Source organism: Capronia epimyces, assembly GCF_000585565.1.
Source record: "Capronia epimyces CBS 606.96 chromosome Unknown aczIQ-supercont1.3, whole genome shotgun sequence".
NCBI lineage: Eukaryota > Fungi > Ascomycota > Eurotiomycetes > Chaetothyriales > Herpotrichiellaceae > Capronia > Capronia epimyces.
In genome coordinates this window covers 1,311,779-1,329,118 of record NW_006912906.1, presented here as the reverse complement: position 1 = coordinate 1,329,118, position 17,340 = coordinate 1,311,779, and the positions used below count along the sequence as shown (strand labels likewise).

The following is a 17,340-nucleotide window of genomic DNA, read 5'->3' as shown; positions in this document are numbered from 1 at the left end:
TAGGAAAGGCAGAGGCAGTTAGTTCCTATCTCGACCTAGTTCTACGTGATCTGTGTCCTGTGTCCTGTGTCCTGTGTCCTGTCTAGTTCAAGTTCCGTGTCAACTCTTTCGCATCTCCTCTACTCCTACTTCTTTTAGAAGTGGAGTTGGGGTTGGAGTTGAAGTTGTTGTCGTTTTCTGTTCCCCAGCATCTCCATCTTTATCCAGGGCCAAGGGTATAATTGCAGCCTGGCCGCTCCGACCCCTTGCCGTGTCGTCAATGTCAGTGTCAGTGTCATCTAGACTGTGCAACTCAACACCGGCACCGGCAGTGGCAGTGGCACCGGCTCCTCCATCATCATCACCAACGCGGCCCTGTCTCGGACCCCTGCGCAGCTCAGCCCACACGGCCACGACAGCGACATAGACAATCCAGACCATTACGGCGATGACACCGTAGGCGACCTTGGGCGTTCTGGACCACTGCGGTTGTGGATGTGGAGGTAGATCTGGATCTGGATGTGGATCTGGATGTGGATCTGGATGTGGATCTGGATGTGGTCCGGGGAATGTCGATGCGTACTGAAACCCCAGACCGCCGTTGACGATGCCGAGCGTCAGCAGAGCGCGGCCGAGCCAGAGGTGTGTGTTGGCCAGAAGGATGGTGGTGCGCGGATAGTGCGTGTAGAGCCGGTGGTTGAGCAGTTGGGTCAGTGGTTGGAGGCCGAGCAGGGCGAGGAGGAGCAAGCCGATGACAGGGTGGTAGTGGCGTAGTTGCTGTGCATGGGAACACGTTAGCTGATAGCAACGTATGTATGGATGGTTATCTACTCGACGGGGCAATTCAACTCAATTCATTCAATGGGGCAGTTCAGGGCAGTTCAATTCAACTCAATCAATGGGGCAATTCAACTCAATTCACTCAATGGGGCAGTTCAATTCAATTCATTCAGTGAGGCAGTTCAATTCAACTCAATTCATTCAATGGGGCAGTTCAATTCAACTCAATTCACTCAGTGTTGGAGAGATCTCGCGACGTCATGCTTCTTCGTACTTGACAGCAGACCAGACGTCGGATTCGGCTTCAGGACGGTCATGTGTAGTCCGAAGCATGGTCTTGAGAAATGCAGTCCGAAGCATGGTCTTAAGAAAAGTAGTATTGAGGGAATGGAGGGTATGGTCTTAAAAAAAGTAAGATTAAGGGCAGTGTTTCACATACACGATCGGCCTGGCTGGCCATCCAGATACCCATTCCTGCTGCGGCCGCAAACACCAGATACGCGAGGCTCTGGATGGCGGCGTGGATCCAGATGGTGTGGACATGGTGACTGCAGACGCGGATCAAGATGCCGCCGAGGGGGAAGAAGACCAGAAACGCCGTGGACGCCAGCACGGCGTGGGCTATTCGCACTTTGTTGAAGGAGGAGGATGGTCCGGTGTTGTTGGTGTTGATGTCGACGTTGACGTTGATATTGGAAGATGGTGTAGGCGTCGTGTTGGATCCGGTCACACTGGCACTGGACCCGACCGCCGGGTGTGCAGAGTGCCAGCCTCGCGAACCCACTGGGTCGCTGGGCGATGGGAGGAACGGAGGATGGGCGAAGGCGAAGGTAACTGCGACATAAGATGAACATAGGTAAGCATCAATCAACATGGACGAGACCGCCCTGCCGTGCATTTGGGCGTAGAGCTTGGGTTTGGATGTGCCGTTCCAACGGGTCAGGCGAATGCGGACATACCGAAAACACTGCTGAGTAGATACAGCCAGGTCAGGGATCGTCGTAGAGACATTATTGGGATCGAGTTGAGTATCGAGCAAGTGCTGGCAGCCGTCAAAGTCTAGGCTTCCTGATGTTAAACGAGTTCATTTACATTCAAAGACATAAGGCAACACTGTGTATCGCTTGAAGATGATGCTGATGCAAATATCAGTGCACTGGTCAGATGTGCCTTTGCCTGATCCATGTCCGCATATCTCTGTTGACCATGTCCAGATTGGGAGGTCTATTGCTCGCCGGAATGTGGGTGGACTTCCTGAGCAACCGGCAGATATTAGGAGAGCATTCCGTCCCGACACAGCGTTCGGAGACTGTTAGTAAATATGCAATGAATTATTGACGGCACTGTCCAGTGAAATATGGCCTTCATTCATTGGCACTTAAGGCCCTCGATCTGTGTATACGTAGATGAAGTCGGCCATCGTCATCCGCTTCTCGTCGACAGTCGTCAATCGTGAAATCGTCATCATGGTTGAAGCCTCCGCTGCAGTAGTCCGGCCAGGAGGGCAATGGGTTTCTGGGTGTTCTGAATCAACCGTCTGTCCCGTTCTTGCTCCACCACTCGGCCCAGTTGACGACCTTCTTCTCCCTTCGCGCCTCTTCTGCAGCAAAAACCACCGCATGGCTCAAGATGATCTCTTTCAAATCACAACCCACAAGTTCCCGTTGCGCCTGCGCAACGCTCATGTTCCCCTCCTCAACATGCTCAACAGCTCGGACAAAGGCAGCTGCAAGACCCCAGTCGCCGCCGCCATGGCTCTTTTCAACTTCTGGAGCTTGCTTTGGGATGTCATGCACGGCCACCTCGCCAGTTGCAAAGGCATACACGGTAATAGTATGGGAATCGTATGTGATTTCTCCCAAAGTCCCGTAGATCCTGCCCCGACGTTCACATTGTGATTGTGTAGGATACGTCATGTGGAAAAGGGCTCTCTTCGGTCCACGACCTAGTTCGTGTCCAGGGACTGGGTCCTCGTCCCATTCTATGGTGACAGTCTGGTCGTCGACAACGTCGTTATCCGATTCATAGACGCAGCGGCCATACCAGCTCCTGCTGGCAATAGTGTCATCAGACGTCGTGGTTTTATCATAGTCTTCAGCGAGCTTCTGCATGAGTCTTTCCTCGGCGGCGTCCCAACCCTTGACGGCGACAATATCCTCGATCTCCGGGACCACGATCTTCAGCGGCCAGCCAGTGTCCTGTTCTTTTCGAAGCCATCGGTCACGGTAGATCTTCTTCGCCGAGTAGATGCAATCGGGTTCAGCAGGACAAGACAGACAGTTGGTCGTGGTGGGAGTTGCAGCCTTTGGTTTCCTTGCACGCCTGAAGTGTGTAATGGCTCCTGTACTCGATATGGTCGAGGGCAGATGGGGCTTATCGCCCGTGAGAGAGCTCGGCGAACAGAGAAGCCAGAGGATGAAATCGATGTCGTGGCAGGATTTGGTCAACAACGAGCCAACCCCGTCAGCCGTCGACCGTCGCCAGTTCCCCCGGACATATGAATGAGCGAAATGCCACCAGCCAACTGGTTCAGTATGCTCGATCGACACAACCTCGCCAATGACTTGGTCAGAGGTCAGGAGCTTGCGAAGGAGGATGTTATGTGGCGAATATCGGAGTACGTGTCCAATGGACACCACTTTGGAGGGATACCCGGAAAGTGCTGTAGAAATGGATAGGCTGTCTGACAAAGAGAGGGCCAACGGCTTCTCACAAAGGATATGAAGGTTCAAGGGGGCGATCGCGTATATTATGGGAGCATGACTCTCGTCCAGGGTGCAGATGAAGACTCCGGTGATAGGAAGGTAGCGAGGCTGAATGTCTCCAGCCTGGCCCGCCGCACTGCGTCTCCTTCGAATCTCCCACTCAACCCACTCTTCCCAGCCCGCAAACGACTGATGGTCCGCGGGCTGCCCTTCCCGGCCCCATATGTATCTCTTGCCAAACTCTTGCCGTTTGAAGGGGTCGGTTTCTGCCACGGCGGCAATGGATCCCGCGGTGGCGGCTTCGACTGCGCGGGCATATGCATTGCCTCGAGAGCCGGCGCCGATGACAAGGAATTGCAGAGGGGGAGGAGGAGAGCTCAGTGAGCCCATTTTGACGGCTTCGCAGCTAGTGTGTCAAGGAGGGCGGGGAGGGAAGGGTTCAAACCGAGGAACGGGCATGACAGATACAAGCTTCCGTGTCTCATTTGCAACAGTTGTTGCAGTTGGACGAGTGCGACGTTGCACAGAGAGTGAGTCGCGTTGCGGCCAACTCCACGTATTGCTTACTGGCGGCTGTGTGATTGGACGGCCTCGTCACCAACTTGCATCACCCCATACACTGAGGCCGTAGTCCTTCTCGATATGATACCGTAAGGCGGGGAATCCAGAGTCGTTGTCAATTTCGAAGAAAGGGTTCATGATTAAGTCCACTATTATCGCACTGTTAGTCAAAGCTGAATTGTGAATTATTCAACCACGTCGTAGACCCAGGACGAGACGAGTTCGAGATAGACTGGAAAATAGGTCGTGAGGCATCTGAATATTTTCTATGTAATTGACCATGGAATCTAATATGCTTCTAGACTTGATTCTACAATCTACGCCTTTTATAGCTGTACTACCGTCTAGCCAGTGTATGGTGTGTCTCCATACCTACTTTTCTATAGCACCTCCGAATCCATGGTATGTACAACAGAACATAGGTGACAAGCAGCTTCGTACCGCAATCAGGACCAATGCTTCACTGGAATGTCCTCTTCCGCTTTATTCCCCATTCGACATCATTTTCCGGTGATTTTTGAGCAGGAATATGAGACTGAGAACAGTTCCGAGCCCCGTCAAGCCGACGGAAAACCACAGAGCACCCCGATAACCGTAGAGTAAGTCTGCTTGGGTATGTCCACCATGATTGATGTTGGTTTCGATAGTACCAGCAAAACCCAGACCAAGTGATATGCTGTAGTTGACGATGGTCATGACTATACTGGCTCCCATGCCCTGATATTGCCGGGGCACTGTGGATGCGAAAATCATTATGGCAGCAGGCAATGATGTATCCATTCCGATATTGGCGATGATGGTTCCGAAGAAGAAGTAGGTCCAATAAATCGAGTCTGGAGGCCTGAAGGCCATGATAATCGATGTGACCAAAAACGCAAGCTGTCCGACTGCCATAATATACGAGGCAGGAACCTTGCCGATGATTTTGCCAACAGCCAAGGCTGAAGCGACTCCGGTAACAAGAATGGGAGTAAACCACGCTGCCACTTGAATAGGAGTTTGGCCGCCTATGTCAAGGGCTACTCGCACGGCGTAGAAGAGCTACACTCAGCCGTTAGTTGGAATGTTGCACGATCAGGAGCAATACTAACCCATATGCCAAAGGTTGCCCAGCCTGCCGCCGTGCATGCGAAAACGAAGCTGATGTCCGAAGTAAAGGCAGCGACGGGCAGAATCGGATAGCGGGCTTGGTGAATTTCAATGTAGAAGAACAGTGTCCCGAAAACGAAACTGAGGATCAGGCACACATAGACGTAGGGCTCCCGCCAAGTCACAACCACGGCTTGGTTCCATGCGAAGTTGAACAAGACCAGAGCCATCACGCCAGCTGCACCCCCAGGAAGATCCAGCCGGTCCAATTTCTGACGGAGCGGCCGTATCTCCTCCTTTTCTCGAGGCAAGTCTGGGATTGTCCAGGCAGCAAAGCCAGTAACGAAAGCCACACCAATAGCCTGGCTCCAGAAGGTCCATGGCCACCAAGCCATAGCAAAGAGAGAGCCAAAAACGAGACCGGTCATGGCGCCAAATGGTGCGGCTGCGGCGAACCATGCAAAGGCCATGTTTCGCGGGCCCTCGGAAAAAGACTTGCCAAAGATGCCGAGAGCATTGGGCAACGTCAAGGCAGGACCCATGCCCTGAAAGACGCGAGCAAAGACGAAGAGCACATGGTTGGAATAGACCGAAAGTCCTGCCACCAAGCTCCACAAAGACAGCCAGCCCATACCTAGCACAAACATTTTCTTATTGCCAAACTCATCACCCAGGCGCCCACTGATGAGGATGAATGTGCCAATCGTCAAGCTGTAGCCAGCGATAAGCCATGACAGTGTACCGGGGTTACTGATGCCAAAAGAATCTCCGATGATGTGGAGCGTGGTTAGGATGTTGCACAAGCACAGCTGGTTGATGTACATGGACATACACACAGTGGCGATGAATAGAATCCGCCGTGGCAGGGAGAAGGCATCGGCGGGATAGACATCGTCTCCTTTCGAGGGCTGCGCAGCTTCGGCGTCTAACGATTTCCAAGTCAGCCAAAGGCCTTGTTAGAGCCGTCTCGGACCCATCCCCAGGATGGACTCACCTGGCGACGACGATGATTTCTGGGATGCCCGGTCGGGGTTGCTCTTCCTCTCTGTGGACGATGTCATGGCGGATGAGGGCGTGCAGGAGGTGGTCATGATGGGTGAAAAGCTTCAAGGACGAGGGAGGGAGAGCATACTCACATAGTATTTATCAATAAGGAGATCACAGAGCCTGAGCCCCGAGCCCTGAGCCCTGAGCCCTGAGCTCCGGACTGATGACTGGCGACCCGGAGAGTGAGGTTTTCACCATTACAATTAGCCAATCTGTCTCTGTCCTGCTCACTTAGAATCAATAAGAACGACCTCCAAAATCCGAAGCCTCTGGACGATAACATCCAAGTCCGTGAACGTGAATACTCTATCGACCATTCGGCTCCGTAACTTCGGAGATCGGAGGTCGGAGAGACGTGGCTGTCACGGGATCTTATAGCGGCGACGGCGCCGGCGACAATGCACCAGATTAGTAACAAAATGCTATTACTTCAGTTTGCACCTGGCATCTACCTGGTAGGTGCTTATTATGAACGGAGTATCACGGATGCCCTGTGCCACTAGTAGTATTGGGCCAAGGCCTGGTCCTTTGCGATACCGATATTTTGTACTCCGTACTCCGTAACACATCAATCTCATACTTGAATGATCTATCCGGGCACAAAGAACCTACCCCTGACCCCTGGCGGAATTGATTCCATCGATACTGGGGACCATGGAGTCGAATGTCGCTAGCACGGAGTCCAATCAGTTGATATGCGAGATGTGCTCTAAGTCTTACCAGCGGCGTAGGTTTCTGGCTGTCCGCCTTCCTGGTTTTCCTTTCTTTCGGATCTTGTATAGCCGTTTTTTTCCGTGGCTGACACTGACACTATTGACACAGGAGACTTGCTCATGCGTCATCGAAGGCGCTGCAGAGGTCCCGTCAAACGTGGAAATCGTCGCAAAGCCTGCGATGCGTGTGTTCAAGCCAAAGTCAAGTGCTGCTACACCCAGCCCACCTGCTCTCGTTGTGCTAAGAGAGGAATCAAATGCCTCTATAGCGCACCACTGGCGTCAGCTGGCCAACTTGAAGTCTGGAATCATCCCGAGCACATGGAGGAAGCTTCAAGTCTCAGTCTCCGGATTCAAAGTCCTCAATCGTGTCCCTCGGCGGGTAGACAGTCCTCCGTCCCTGAACTGCCGACTTGGAACTTCCCACTCTCTCCGTATCCGCTGGATACCTTCGACTTGAACATGGCAGATTTTGCAAATATATCTCCAGTCCCGCCCCTTGGGTCTTTAGTTGAGCCATCTTATATGTCGCCAGTAACCCATGGCAACTCACCCACTACATCCCTTAAGCAAACTTCGAATGACAGCAGGAGGTCCCCTTCAAATCCTCCGACATCGTCGACATTGCTCATTCTCACCCGTATATTTGGCGACTACGCTTCTTTGCTAATCAAAGGCTCTTTTTTCTCTCCATTTCTTCACTTGCCAAAAGTCAAGAACGTTGAACCTGAGTTGGCCTCTTTCCCTTTCACCTCAATGGCCATCTGCAGCAGTACCGCCATGAATCTGTCGACCGACAAGCAGTTTTTCCGGCGGGCCATCGACACAGCGCGGCATGGACTGATTGGGAATTTTGTAAGTGCCACTGAGGCCCAGCTCCGCTCTGATCAAATTCTGAGATTTCTGCCAGCCGTCGTACGAGTGTATGGAGCAGTGGGACGCGATACACGCTTTGATCATCTACGCGACATTGGAGACTAAGGAATGCATTGGTAACGAGTCTGAAGCGTGGAGACTCGCCATGCCCGTCCAAAATCTAGAGATGGGCTTTCTTTTGAAGGTATAGCGATGATCCTGTCCCGATCGCAGGCTCTGGATCGTTACTAATACTCGGCAGATGACAAGATCCTACATTGAACCGTACCTACAGATTCGCAGTACGGACATAGATGCCTTCTCTGATTTCAACTCAACACCGTGTTCGCCGACCACCACGACATGGGGTCGGTGGAGAACCACCGAAACAACACGCAGAACAGTTTTCATCGTTAACATGGTCAATTTCCTTAACAATTATGATCCGAGGACAACAAAGACCTCGCCCTACTATGAACCGCTGAGCGATGACCTCATTCTCAACATGCCATTACCCTGTAGCCAGACCGTATGGCTAGCATATGAAGAGGAAAGTTACAGACTTGCAATGAAGAACCATCAGCCTTGGGTCAACCATTCCTCGCCTGACCCTGATCAACCGATAACGGAAGCGCTATCAAGAGAGACTTGCCTCAGTACGATTCTCTCAAAATATAGCAAAGCGTGTATTCAAGCTGCGATTGGCCCACACGTTGGGCTGGGCGATTCAGACGACTTGAGGCGCCTTATAATACTCTGCGCTACTGAGCAATTTCTTTGACTGTTGCCATCGAGACTTCGATGGAAGATGACGACCATAGCCTTTTCTGCTGCAGAAACTTCCCTAACAACTATGTCACCCTAAACATTTCGTTAGGCATCGACGTCTCTGGTTGGCCGCTGATCCCTTGCTAGGATGAGTGGCTGGGCTGGGAAGTTTCAATGGACAGAAGCCGTGTTCTACGCGAAGCATCTCATCTGCTACTTCTGCTCATGTTGAGAGGGTTTGCTGGATTCTTGGGAAGAGGAAAGCACGATGATTGTCTTGCTGGAAAGCTACACCTCTAATGCTTTAGCAGAGAGCCTCAAGGAGACATTTGTGCGGACTATGGCCTTGGGTCCAGTCATCACTCTCTGCAAGTTTGCAGGCCTTCAGGTGCATGCTCAAATGTTGCGCAACAATGCGAAGGATCTCATCCTCCTTCGCAGCGAGCGGAAGTACCAGACCAGTCCGTCTTTCTGGGATATCTATTGCTATATACTGGGGCTCCTTGAGTCCTTGAGTCCATGAGTCCATGGATGTCGAAAATCTTAAGGATGCATCCTTTCAAGAGTGAATGTTGGTGAGCACAGGACTGCCGGAATGGGACAACAGTCTTGTTCCCGTGTCGTTTTCACATCCTGAGAGTTATGTGTGGGTAGTCTCTAGTTGGGCCCGATATCCGAAAGTCTAAGACAAGGGAACAGGAGACGGCATATCTTTGCTTTGGCAGAGGCGAGAGGGCTCCCAAGGCTCAGGGGGCTGAAGGAAAGACTGTTTTCGCCTAGCCCGCCAAGACTCGATCTCGCCCCGGAGAAAAGTGTACGGGTGGTAAGTCGTAGTACGGAGTAGATGCTACGATCCCGACCTCGGCATCTGCCTGCTCCGTACGCCACATGTAGCGTTCCATCCCGCTCGTCGAAATCGGTGGCCTTTGCGGCTGCTTCACGGCTGTCTTGCTGTGAACTATGCTAGCGGGACCGCACTGGGCGAATCCTTCCATCCCACGCCACTTACAAACATTATGCCGTGTCGGTCGAGACAGTCTACGGGTGGCCGGTGACATATCGGCAAAGAAGCGAACAATGTCGTCCTCTCCATCTCCATTCCCGCGTGCCGTGAAAGCGTCCTTCTGGCGGGGCGGGACGTCCAAAGGCGTCTTCCTTAACCAGTTAGACCTGCCTGGATGGCTTCAGACGACTCTGGACTCGGGTAAGCCGTCGAGCACTGCTCAGTTCAAGAGGATGGAGGACTTCTTCTCCGCAATCATGGGGTCACCAGACCCGTACGGCAGGCAGCTCAACGGCATGGGAGGTGGAATATCATCACTGAGCAAGGCCATGGTCGTTGGTCCGTCTACCCAGCCAGGTGCGGATATCGATTACACCTTCTTCCAGATAGGCGTCAAGGATGGGCAGCTGGATATGGCGGGCAACTGTGGCAACCTCACCGCCGCAGTTGGGCCCTTTGCGCTCAATGCTGGCTTGTACCGGACCGTGCCTGAAACAGTCCACCAGGGCGATGCCGGAACCGTCACCATGAGGATGAGAAACACAAACACAAAGAAAATCATTCAGTCCAACTTCCAGACGCGTCGCTCCAATGGAGTCTGGCAATATCTCGAGCTGGGAAAGTGTTCTATCGACGGCGTCCCTGGCACGGGATCCACCATTACGCTGTCATTCCTGAATCCTGCGGGCTCCAAGACCCGAAGTGCGTTACCGACCGGCAACGCTGTCGACCAGATCAAGATTGGAGACCAGGTCATTCAAGCGTCCCTTGTCGATGTCAGTAATCCCGGTGTTTTCATCGACGGCAGGGACGTTGGTTGGCGCGCAGATGCCTCACCGGATGACCTCAATACAGACCCGAAGCTGCTGGAGAAGCTAGAGCTGATCCGAAGGAGAGGCACCGAGATGATGGGCCTTGACCCGAACATCAGCAGCATCCCGAAGATTGTCCTTCTTTTTCCAGCGATCGAGGACGGAGTAGACATTGCCTGCCAGGCTCTGTCCATGGAACAAGCCCACAAAGCCGTTCCGGTCACGCTCGCGCTCAATCTAGGCGTGGCCTGCAAAATGGATGGTACAATTCCAAGCCGTTTGTCCAGGCACTTGCATCCTTCCAACACGGTCATCGGCCATCCTTCGGGCACTTTGGAAGTGGGAGCGGCCATCGAACATGGCAACGTCCAGAGTGCCAACTTGATCAGGACGGCTCGATGCCATATGGACGGCTATGTTAACGTGCTAACAGCGGATGACGGGGGGGTGTTTTGACATGTGTGGTAGTCTTCGTCTAAAGGAATTCCTATAGTCGGGACCAAAGCCGTCTAAGTTCGTGTGGCACTATCCTCCTTCTTTTGGGAAGTCTTGATAGAGCTCCCCGGGCGAAAGCCGCAGACTTACACATATTTCCTGATGCATCCACAAGGGAAAGCCAGCAGAAGTGATCAGTCTGGTGTACACGGACTACTCTGACCACGGCTGACAAGTTTCCCGGTCACCGGGTTCTAGGTTGGTGCTGATACTCGCTTGGAGACTCTCCCATGTCTACAGTGTTCGCAAGAGATTGCTGGAGACACCCATTCATGAGTCAAGACCTGCCAATCAGCCATGCATCCTGCCCGTCGTGGCGTGGGGGCTACGTAGGCCATCATGGATCATGTGTTTGCAAATACTTGACCAACCAGGCCAGAAGCGTCGGCACCGCCCTGGTCGTCCGACTTCCTGCCCTACTTCTCTACTTCTCCAGAATCTATGGTGCGAGGCGCTCCTTTAGGCTTCCTTTTGTGGGGAGGTTTCCGAAGTAGCATGCTAAGACCCTGATGATACCTGTCGAGGCCGCGCTGCGTTAAGGCGTGCCTGACCGATTCCTCACCGATGCCGCCTCCGGGCTAGAGCACCTCAGCCAGTCGACGATGATTAAGGCGCCTTTTTCCTCCTGTATTCCTTGCAAGCTCTTCAAGCCTGTCCACCTCTTCTTTGGAGAGTCGAGGCCGCCTTCCGGCTCGGCCATGTTGTGGCGTAAAGACTCGCGATGCTTGTGCAGGTATATTGTACGGCGTGTTGCGTGACGTGGAGGTATTTGGAGATGAACTCATAGGAATGGCCAAGCTCGCGCATAAGGAGGATATCTGGGCGTTGATCGCGCGTCAGTCGTTGTCGGGGGCGGTGCAGACTCGTCTGGGAGGGGTTGACTGCGTTGATTGCGCGAGTCGTGTTGCTGATGCTGGTGTGGGTTGTGTCGGTTGCATAGGTTGTCTAGGTGGTTCCATTGTGCTATCTGGAGTCAATCCGGTAGCGCCGCCGTGAGGAAGTCTCCAGATATCGTAGGCGCCTGCGCATACGGAAGACGCTCCTGTTGATCACATGGCGAGCGTAAAGAGCACCTCCTATCCGGAGCACATACCTTGTAAGTAATCTGGACTCCGTACGTCAGACATCAGACATCAGACACGAGGCTGATGCATGCCAGGCCTCCCCCGGGCAAGGCCTTAGGAGCCTGAGCCCCTTAGACTTTAGGAGCCCGCAAGGATATAACGCTTACTTTACGGAGTATTATTACTCTGGAATCTGTATGTACGAGTACCGGTCGACCAGGCGCGGCGCTGCGTTGGATTCATTGCACGACCCCGCATGCCAAACATCTTCCTCCGCACCTCAGCCGAACATGAAGTCATCAGTCCTCGGCCCAAGACCAAAGTACTCGCTTTTAGCTCATTCTGATTCTGATGCCGTTGACCAGCTTCTAGCTTCTAGTCCATCATTTCTTTCTCTTTCATAAAGCTGCTGCGAGGTCCAAAGCCCACGGCCCGAGTCAACAAACTTGAACGAGAACGAGCCCAGCTACTTCCCCTCCCATCCTAACCTCACCTCTTACATTCTCTGAGACACATCTCTCCACGTCTTATCCTATCGTAAGTCGTCCTCCACCCTCACAGAACGGTCATCCCTCTGCCATCACCAACATGACTACCGAAATCGGCCTTAGCGCTTGTTGCGTCTCTGGCGCCGTGCACAGCGGAACTCCGCGTGGACACGAAGCCACAATCGGCGGGTTGCCTACGTACATTGCCGAACCGGAGAACAAGTCCAAGTCCAAGAGTGTTGTATTTATTGTGGACATATTCGGCTGGAAATTCAAAAACGTCCGCCTGCTGGCAGACCAGTACGCAAAGGCCGGGTTCTACTGCTACATCCCGGACGTGCACGAGGGCGACTCACTGCCCATCGAGTTCCTGCAGGATGTCGAGCCACCACTGAAGGTCAAGGAGCAGGAAGGCCTACTGGCCAAGGCCAAAGAGACGGTTAATGTGATGGCCACCCTGGGCCCGTGGCTGGCCAAACACCGCGAAGGTGTCGCGGAGCCTTTGATTTCTGGATTCATTGATGCTGTACGAAAGATTGATGGAACCGGGAAATTAGGCGCCATTGGTTTCTGCTGGGGCGGCCGCTATGCCATCTTGCAAGCCCATGCTCGCAAGGAGGACCAAAAGGGCGGCGTCGACGCCGCATATGCCTGTCATCCGTCTTTACTCTCAATTCCCAGCGACCTGGTCCCTGTTGCGAAACCGGTCAGCCTTGCTGTCGGCGAAAAGGATTCATTGCTCGACTTGAAGTCGGTTGAGCAGATCAAAGAGACGCTTGAGAAAACGGGTGTGCCGACTGAAGTCAAGATCTATAATGACCAGGTTCATGGGTTTGCGCTGCGGAGTGATTGGAGCTCTGACGCTGACAAGAAGGCCATGGACGATGCGGAGAAACAGGGCATCGATTGGTTCAACAAGTACCTAGGGTAGGCTGACCGAACTACGATACGAGAAGTTTGAAGCTTTTTGACCACAGATTAGTTAAGTCAAGAGACCGTCTGCCGCAACACCTCTAGGACTTGAGGGCACAGTACTCATCCTATTCGTCGGACTGAGCAGTCAAGTTGCAGACGAATCAGCGGTAGTCAAATTCAAAGAAATCCAAAGAATCGAGCGATTTCGCAGTGTTTCGAACGTTATCTCGACTCGATGCAACTTCATTGGTGATCTTAATTCAGTAACTTCAATATCTCCCAGAGCCCAGGGACCCAGGTCGAGCCGAGACCCTCAATCTCCACAGAAAGGGGTTGGCCATGCTCCGGCTCCAACCTCCATCAGAAACTCCTCACATCTTCATGTGTTCTCATGTATCTCCCAGCCTAGACTAGATCAGAATCTAGAAGGAGCATCCGACTGGACCCGCTGCTCCATTTCAAGGGTTCTTTGGCCTCGCGCGAAAAGGCTCTCCCGTCCCCGTCAACATCGGGAGTCAGCAAGGTATGCAGATCGAGGCAATTGTATTTGCTGCTTGCAAAGAGGAGTAGTGACCACTGTGGCTCACCATTAAATCGACGACGTTTTCAGCACATATTGAGGGAGATTAGTTCCAAGTGTGTGGCAGGCGAGTCGGCAGGCGAGACGAGGTCGACTCGCCCAAAAGAAGAAAGAAACATCTCGAGTCTCGTCCGGACCCGATCTCAGTCGACCGAAGTTCCCATCCTCACGGAAGGTGCAGAGGCTCGAGGCGAATGTCATCCTGCTCAAGTCACTGTTGACAGAAAGAAGTCCACCATCCAATGGTAAGGATAGTTGCATGAGCCTTGAACTCGGCTTGGTGTTGCTGAACCTGGCCTGCACCCCCGCGGTCTGCAGCAGGGGGACACATGATCGGACAGGGTCCTGCCGCAGCACGAGGCAGAGAATCGACCACACATCGTTATTTGTCCCTCTCGCCTTAGAGGACGAAGATAAGACGGCTTTTTCAAGCTCCCGCTGATCGAGTCCACCACTGACCACTGGCCGTGCCTGCTCGTTACAGATTCAAGGGGCCTCCGAGCCGGCGGCGGTGGGTGTCATCATGCCACTGGACATCGCCTCTTCCCGTGGGTTGTGTCACACGTGGAGCGGTCGATCTCATGCATTTGATAGATAAGGGTCGGGGGTGATCCTGGTGGGTGAGCAAAGACTTGCTGGCTAGTAGTCCGTAGGGGAAGCTGAGCCAGGATGGTGAGCCAGGGTGCTAAGCATTGTCCCCAACGAGGCTTAGCAGAGTTTACCAGGGTTAAGCAGTGCGGCCGAGCCATGCCAAGCACTGATAAGCTCCGTCTCCACCATTGGTCGCATTTCCCCAGACTTCCCCCATGTTCGCGAGTCAACAGCCTGACTGGGACCTCAGTCCACCCTCTTGGAATGCTGGCAAACTCAATCTCGTAGTGGGTGTGTGCGGTCTTGATAAGCAAGCGAGCTTCGTGGCCCTATCATCCCTTCGAAGCTGTCTCCCATGGCCATGCTGGTGCCTGGATCGGACCTCCGCCTGAAGCTATGCGCCCCTCCAATGTCGAGCTGGGCTCCCGGCCGAGGATCCCTAGGTATGATCTGGCAAATCATGACGAGTTGGATCGAGTGATATCGCTTGAATCCCAGTCCGTCCCATGCCAGTGCCAGGCGAGAACCACGCCAGGGTGATGAGTCGAGAGCTGGGTGAGCAGGGCGAGCTCCGCCAGCTCTGATGCGCGTTGCCTGGCTTCCTTAAAAGACCTACTGCTCGCCCAGCTTTTCGACGCGTCTTCCTGCGCTGGCTCAGTTCAGTTCGGTTCAGTGCAGTTCCCAAGCCACACCACCAGCGGACTCCACTGCGCTCTTGAACTCGCTCCTTACCAACTCTGCCTTCACCCCAAAGCGGTCGCTCTCTACCAACTCTGATTTCACCCCACAGCGCGGTTGATTGACGGTCCGGGGTGATCCGCCAAGATGCCGAATTGGAACCCCGACGACCTCGTGGCGCCAGACTGGCTCAACAATGGCGACAATGCCTGGCAATTGACCGCGGCCACCTTGGTCGGCTTGCAGTCTGTGCCCGGGCTGATGATCATGTACGCCGGGTTGGTGAAGAAAAAATGGGCCATCAACGCCGCTTTTATGGCGCTGTACGCCTTTGCCGCTGTCCTGATCTGTTGGGTCGTCTGGGCGTACAAGGCCGGGTTCGGCAAGCAGATGCTGCCCTTTGTCGGAGTTCCGGGCCCAGCAGTGCCAATGAACTATGAACTCATCCAGGCCAACTTGCCCGCCGCCGGGCTGCAGGCAGCGTACCCGATGAGCACGATGGTATACTTCCAATTTGTCTTCGCGGCCATCACATTGGTCCTCATCGCCGGCGCGGGACTGGCAAGAATGAATTTCCTCGCCTGGATGGTCTTCGTGCCTTTGTGGCTCACTCTCAGCTATGTCGTGGGCGCGTTCAGCATCTGGGGAGGCGGCTTCCTGTACCAAATGGGCGTGTTGGACTATTCGGGAGGATATGTCATCCACGTCTCGTCCGGCACCGCCGGCTTTGTCATGGCCTACTGGGTGGGACCACGACACCCGCGCGATCGCACCGAGTTCTACCCCAACAACGTCCTCCTTGCCCTGGCGGGAGTGGGGCTTCTCTGGCTCGGTTGGAACGGCTTCAACGGTGGTGATCCGTACACGGCCTCGCCGGACGCGGGCGCCGCTGTGCTAAATACCAACATCTGCACGGCCATGAGCATGTTGACCTGGACTGGCCTGGATTTGATCTTCTTCAAGAAGCCAGCGGTCATTGGCGCGGTGCAAGGCATCATTACGGGTCTTGTCGCCATCACTCCGGCGGCAGGCTTCGTTGCTGGCTGGGGGGCAGTCATCATCGGGCTTTGCTCTGGGATCATTCCGTGGATGTCGATGAATATTCTCGGCAAGCAGAGATGGTTCCTTGAATTTAGCGATGATGTCGTCGGAGACTTTCACACCCATCTGGTCGGTGGCGTTCTCGGCGGCTTTCTCACCGGCCTATTCGCAACAAGTGAGGGAACGGCCGCATTTGCTCTCGCTCCCACTGGAGGGGCCATCGACGGAAATGGCCGGCAAGTTTGGGTTCAGATCGTCGGTTTCCTCTTCGTCATTGGCTGGAACATCTTCTGGACCAGTGCCATCTGTTTGTTCATCAAATACGTCCTGAGGATTCCTCTCCGGTACAGCGAAGAACAGTTGCTGATCGGCGACGCCGAGGTCCACGGGGAGCTGCCATACGCCTTCTTCCATGACGGCCTGCACGATTTCAACGCCTCCTATGGCCAAAACGTCAAGGCCCGCGACGAGGAACAAGGCCGTGTGCTTGAGGGCCAGGACGCCGCGCATGACATCAGTAGTGAGGAGGGAGTCGCTGGCGGAAATGGTGGAAGCGTCCCCAAAACAACCAAACAAGCATGATATGTGAGTATGTGAGTTATCTGCAGTGGCCTGGCCAGTGGTCAGTGGTCAGTGGTCAGTGGTCAGTGGTCAGATCTGGGCCCACGAGAAGGCTGGAAGGGTCTGCAGCCCGGCTGATCGAGGCAGCTAATTGGTAGAGAGGCAGGCTGCAGGCTGCTGGCTGCAGGCATGGAACGAGACCAGACTTGGACCTTTCCAAATAGATGTCCTCACCACCCGTGGCTCACTCAGACATTTGAGCAGGCGCTTTCTTTCGTCGATGGTTTGTTGCGTGTGTACTATGTAGGTACGATGAGAGATAAGGGGAATGAAGATACAAGATATATGGAGTAAGATGTTCAGAACGAGCGCGTCAGATTGTAGCAACGACCTTATATGGTGGTACAAGATTAGGTACCAGTATCAGATAGTATCTAGGTATCAGATAGTACCTAGGTATTAGATAGTACCTAGGTATGCAACACAGACTACTCCTAAACCTCCGTACAGGGAGACAGGTACCTGGTCGGTGGACATGAAAGTCGTGCAAGGCTGAGATGATATCATAGCCTAGGCCTTGGCGCCCCTTTACGCGTTTCAACTTAGCACTCTCCC

General features: G+C 53.7%; 7 protein-coding genes across 7 annotated transcripts; 4 read left to right on the top strand and 3 right to left on the bottom strand.

Annotated features, from left to right (window-relative positions):
* Window positions 1-199: 199 nt before the first annotated feature.
* Window positions 200-1,657, bottom strand: A1O3_03746 (uncharacterized protein; the record flags this gene model as incomplete). Its single annotated transcript, XM_007733881.1, has 3 exons — window positions 200-244; window positions 298-756; window positions 1,199-1,657. The coding sequence occupies 3 exons, from the start codon at window positions 1,655-1,657 to the stop codon at window positions 200-202; spliced, it is 963 nt and encodes a 320-aa protein (XP_007732071.1).
* A 631-nt stretch (window positions 1,658-2,288) lies between these two features.
* On the bottom strand, window positions 2,289-3,854 carry A1O3_03745 (uncharacterized protein; the record flags this gene model as incomplete). Its single annotated transcript, XM_007733880.1, has 1 exon — window positions 2,289-3,854. One exon carries the CDS (start codon window positions 3,852-3,854, stop codon window positions 2,289-2,291), a length of 1,566 nt encoding a protein of 521 aa, XP_007732070.1.
* A 654-nt stretch (window positions 3,855-4,508) lies between these two features.
* On the bottom strand, window positions 4,509-6,175 carry A1O3_03744 (uncharacterized protein; the record flags this gene model as incomplete). The annotated part of the gene is made up of 3 exons (XM_007733879.1): window positions 4,509-5,066; window positions 5,117-6,039; window positions 6,109-6,175. 3 exons carry the CDS (start codon window positions 6,173-6,175, stop codon window positions 4,509-4,511), a joined length of 1,548 nt encoding a protein of 515 aa, XP_007732069.1.
* Window positions 6,176-7,630: 1,455 nt separating this feature from the next.
* Window positions 7,631-7,940, top strand: A1O3_03743 (uncharacterized protein; the record flags this gene model as incomplete). The annotated part of the gene is made up of 2 exons (XM_007733878.1): window positions 7,631-7,729; window positions 7,785-7,940. The coding sequence occupies 2 exons, from the start codon at window positions 7,631-7,633 to the stop codon at window positions 7,938-7,940; spliced, it is 255 nt and encodes an 84-aa protein (XP_007732068.1).
* Window positions 7,941-9,574: 1,634 nt separating this feature from the next.
* A1O3_03742 (uncharacterized protein) lies at window positions 9,575-10,768 on the top strand (the record flags this gene model as incomplete). The annotated part of the gene is made up of 1 exon (XM_007733877.1): window positions 9,575-10,768. One exon carries the CDS (start codon window positions 9,575-9,577, stop codon window positions 10,766-10,768), a length of 1,194 nt encoding a protein of 397 aa, XP_007732067.1.
* Window positions 10,769-12,459: 1,691 nt separating this feature from the next.
* On the top strand, window positions 12,460-13,290 carry A1O3_03741 (uncharacterized protein; the record flags this gene model as incomplete). The annotated part of the gene is made up of 1 exon (XM_007733876.1): window positions 12,460-13,290. One exon carries the CDS (start codon window positions 12,460-12,462, stop codon window positions 13,288-13,290), a length of 831 nt encoding a protein of 276 aa, XP_007732066.1.
* A 1,980-nt stretch (window positions 13,291-15,270) lies between these two features.
* On the top strand, window positions 15,271-16,746 carry A1O3_03740 (amt family ammonium transporter; the record flags this gene model as incomplete). Its single annotated transcript, XM_007733875.1, has 1 exon — window positions 15,271-16,746. One exon carries the CDS (start codon window positions 15,271-15,273, stop codon window positions 16,744-16,746), a length of 1,476 nt encoding a protein of 491 aa, XP_007732065.1.
* Window positions 16,747-17,340: the final 594 nt, after the last annotated feature.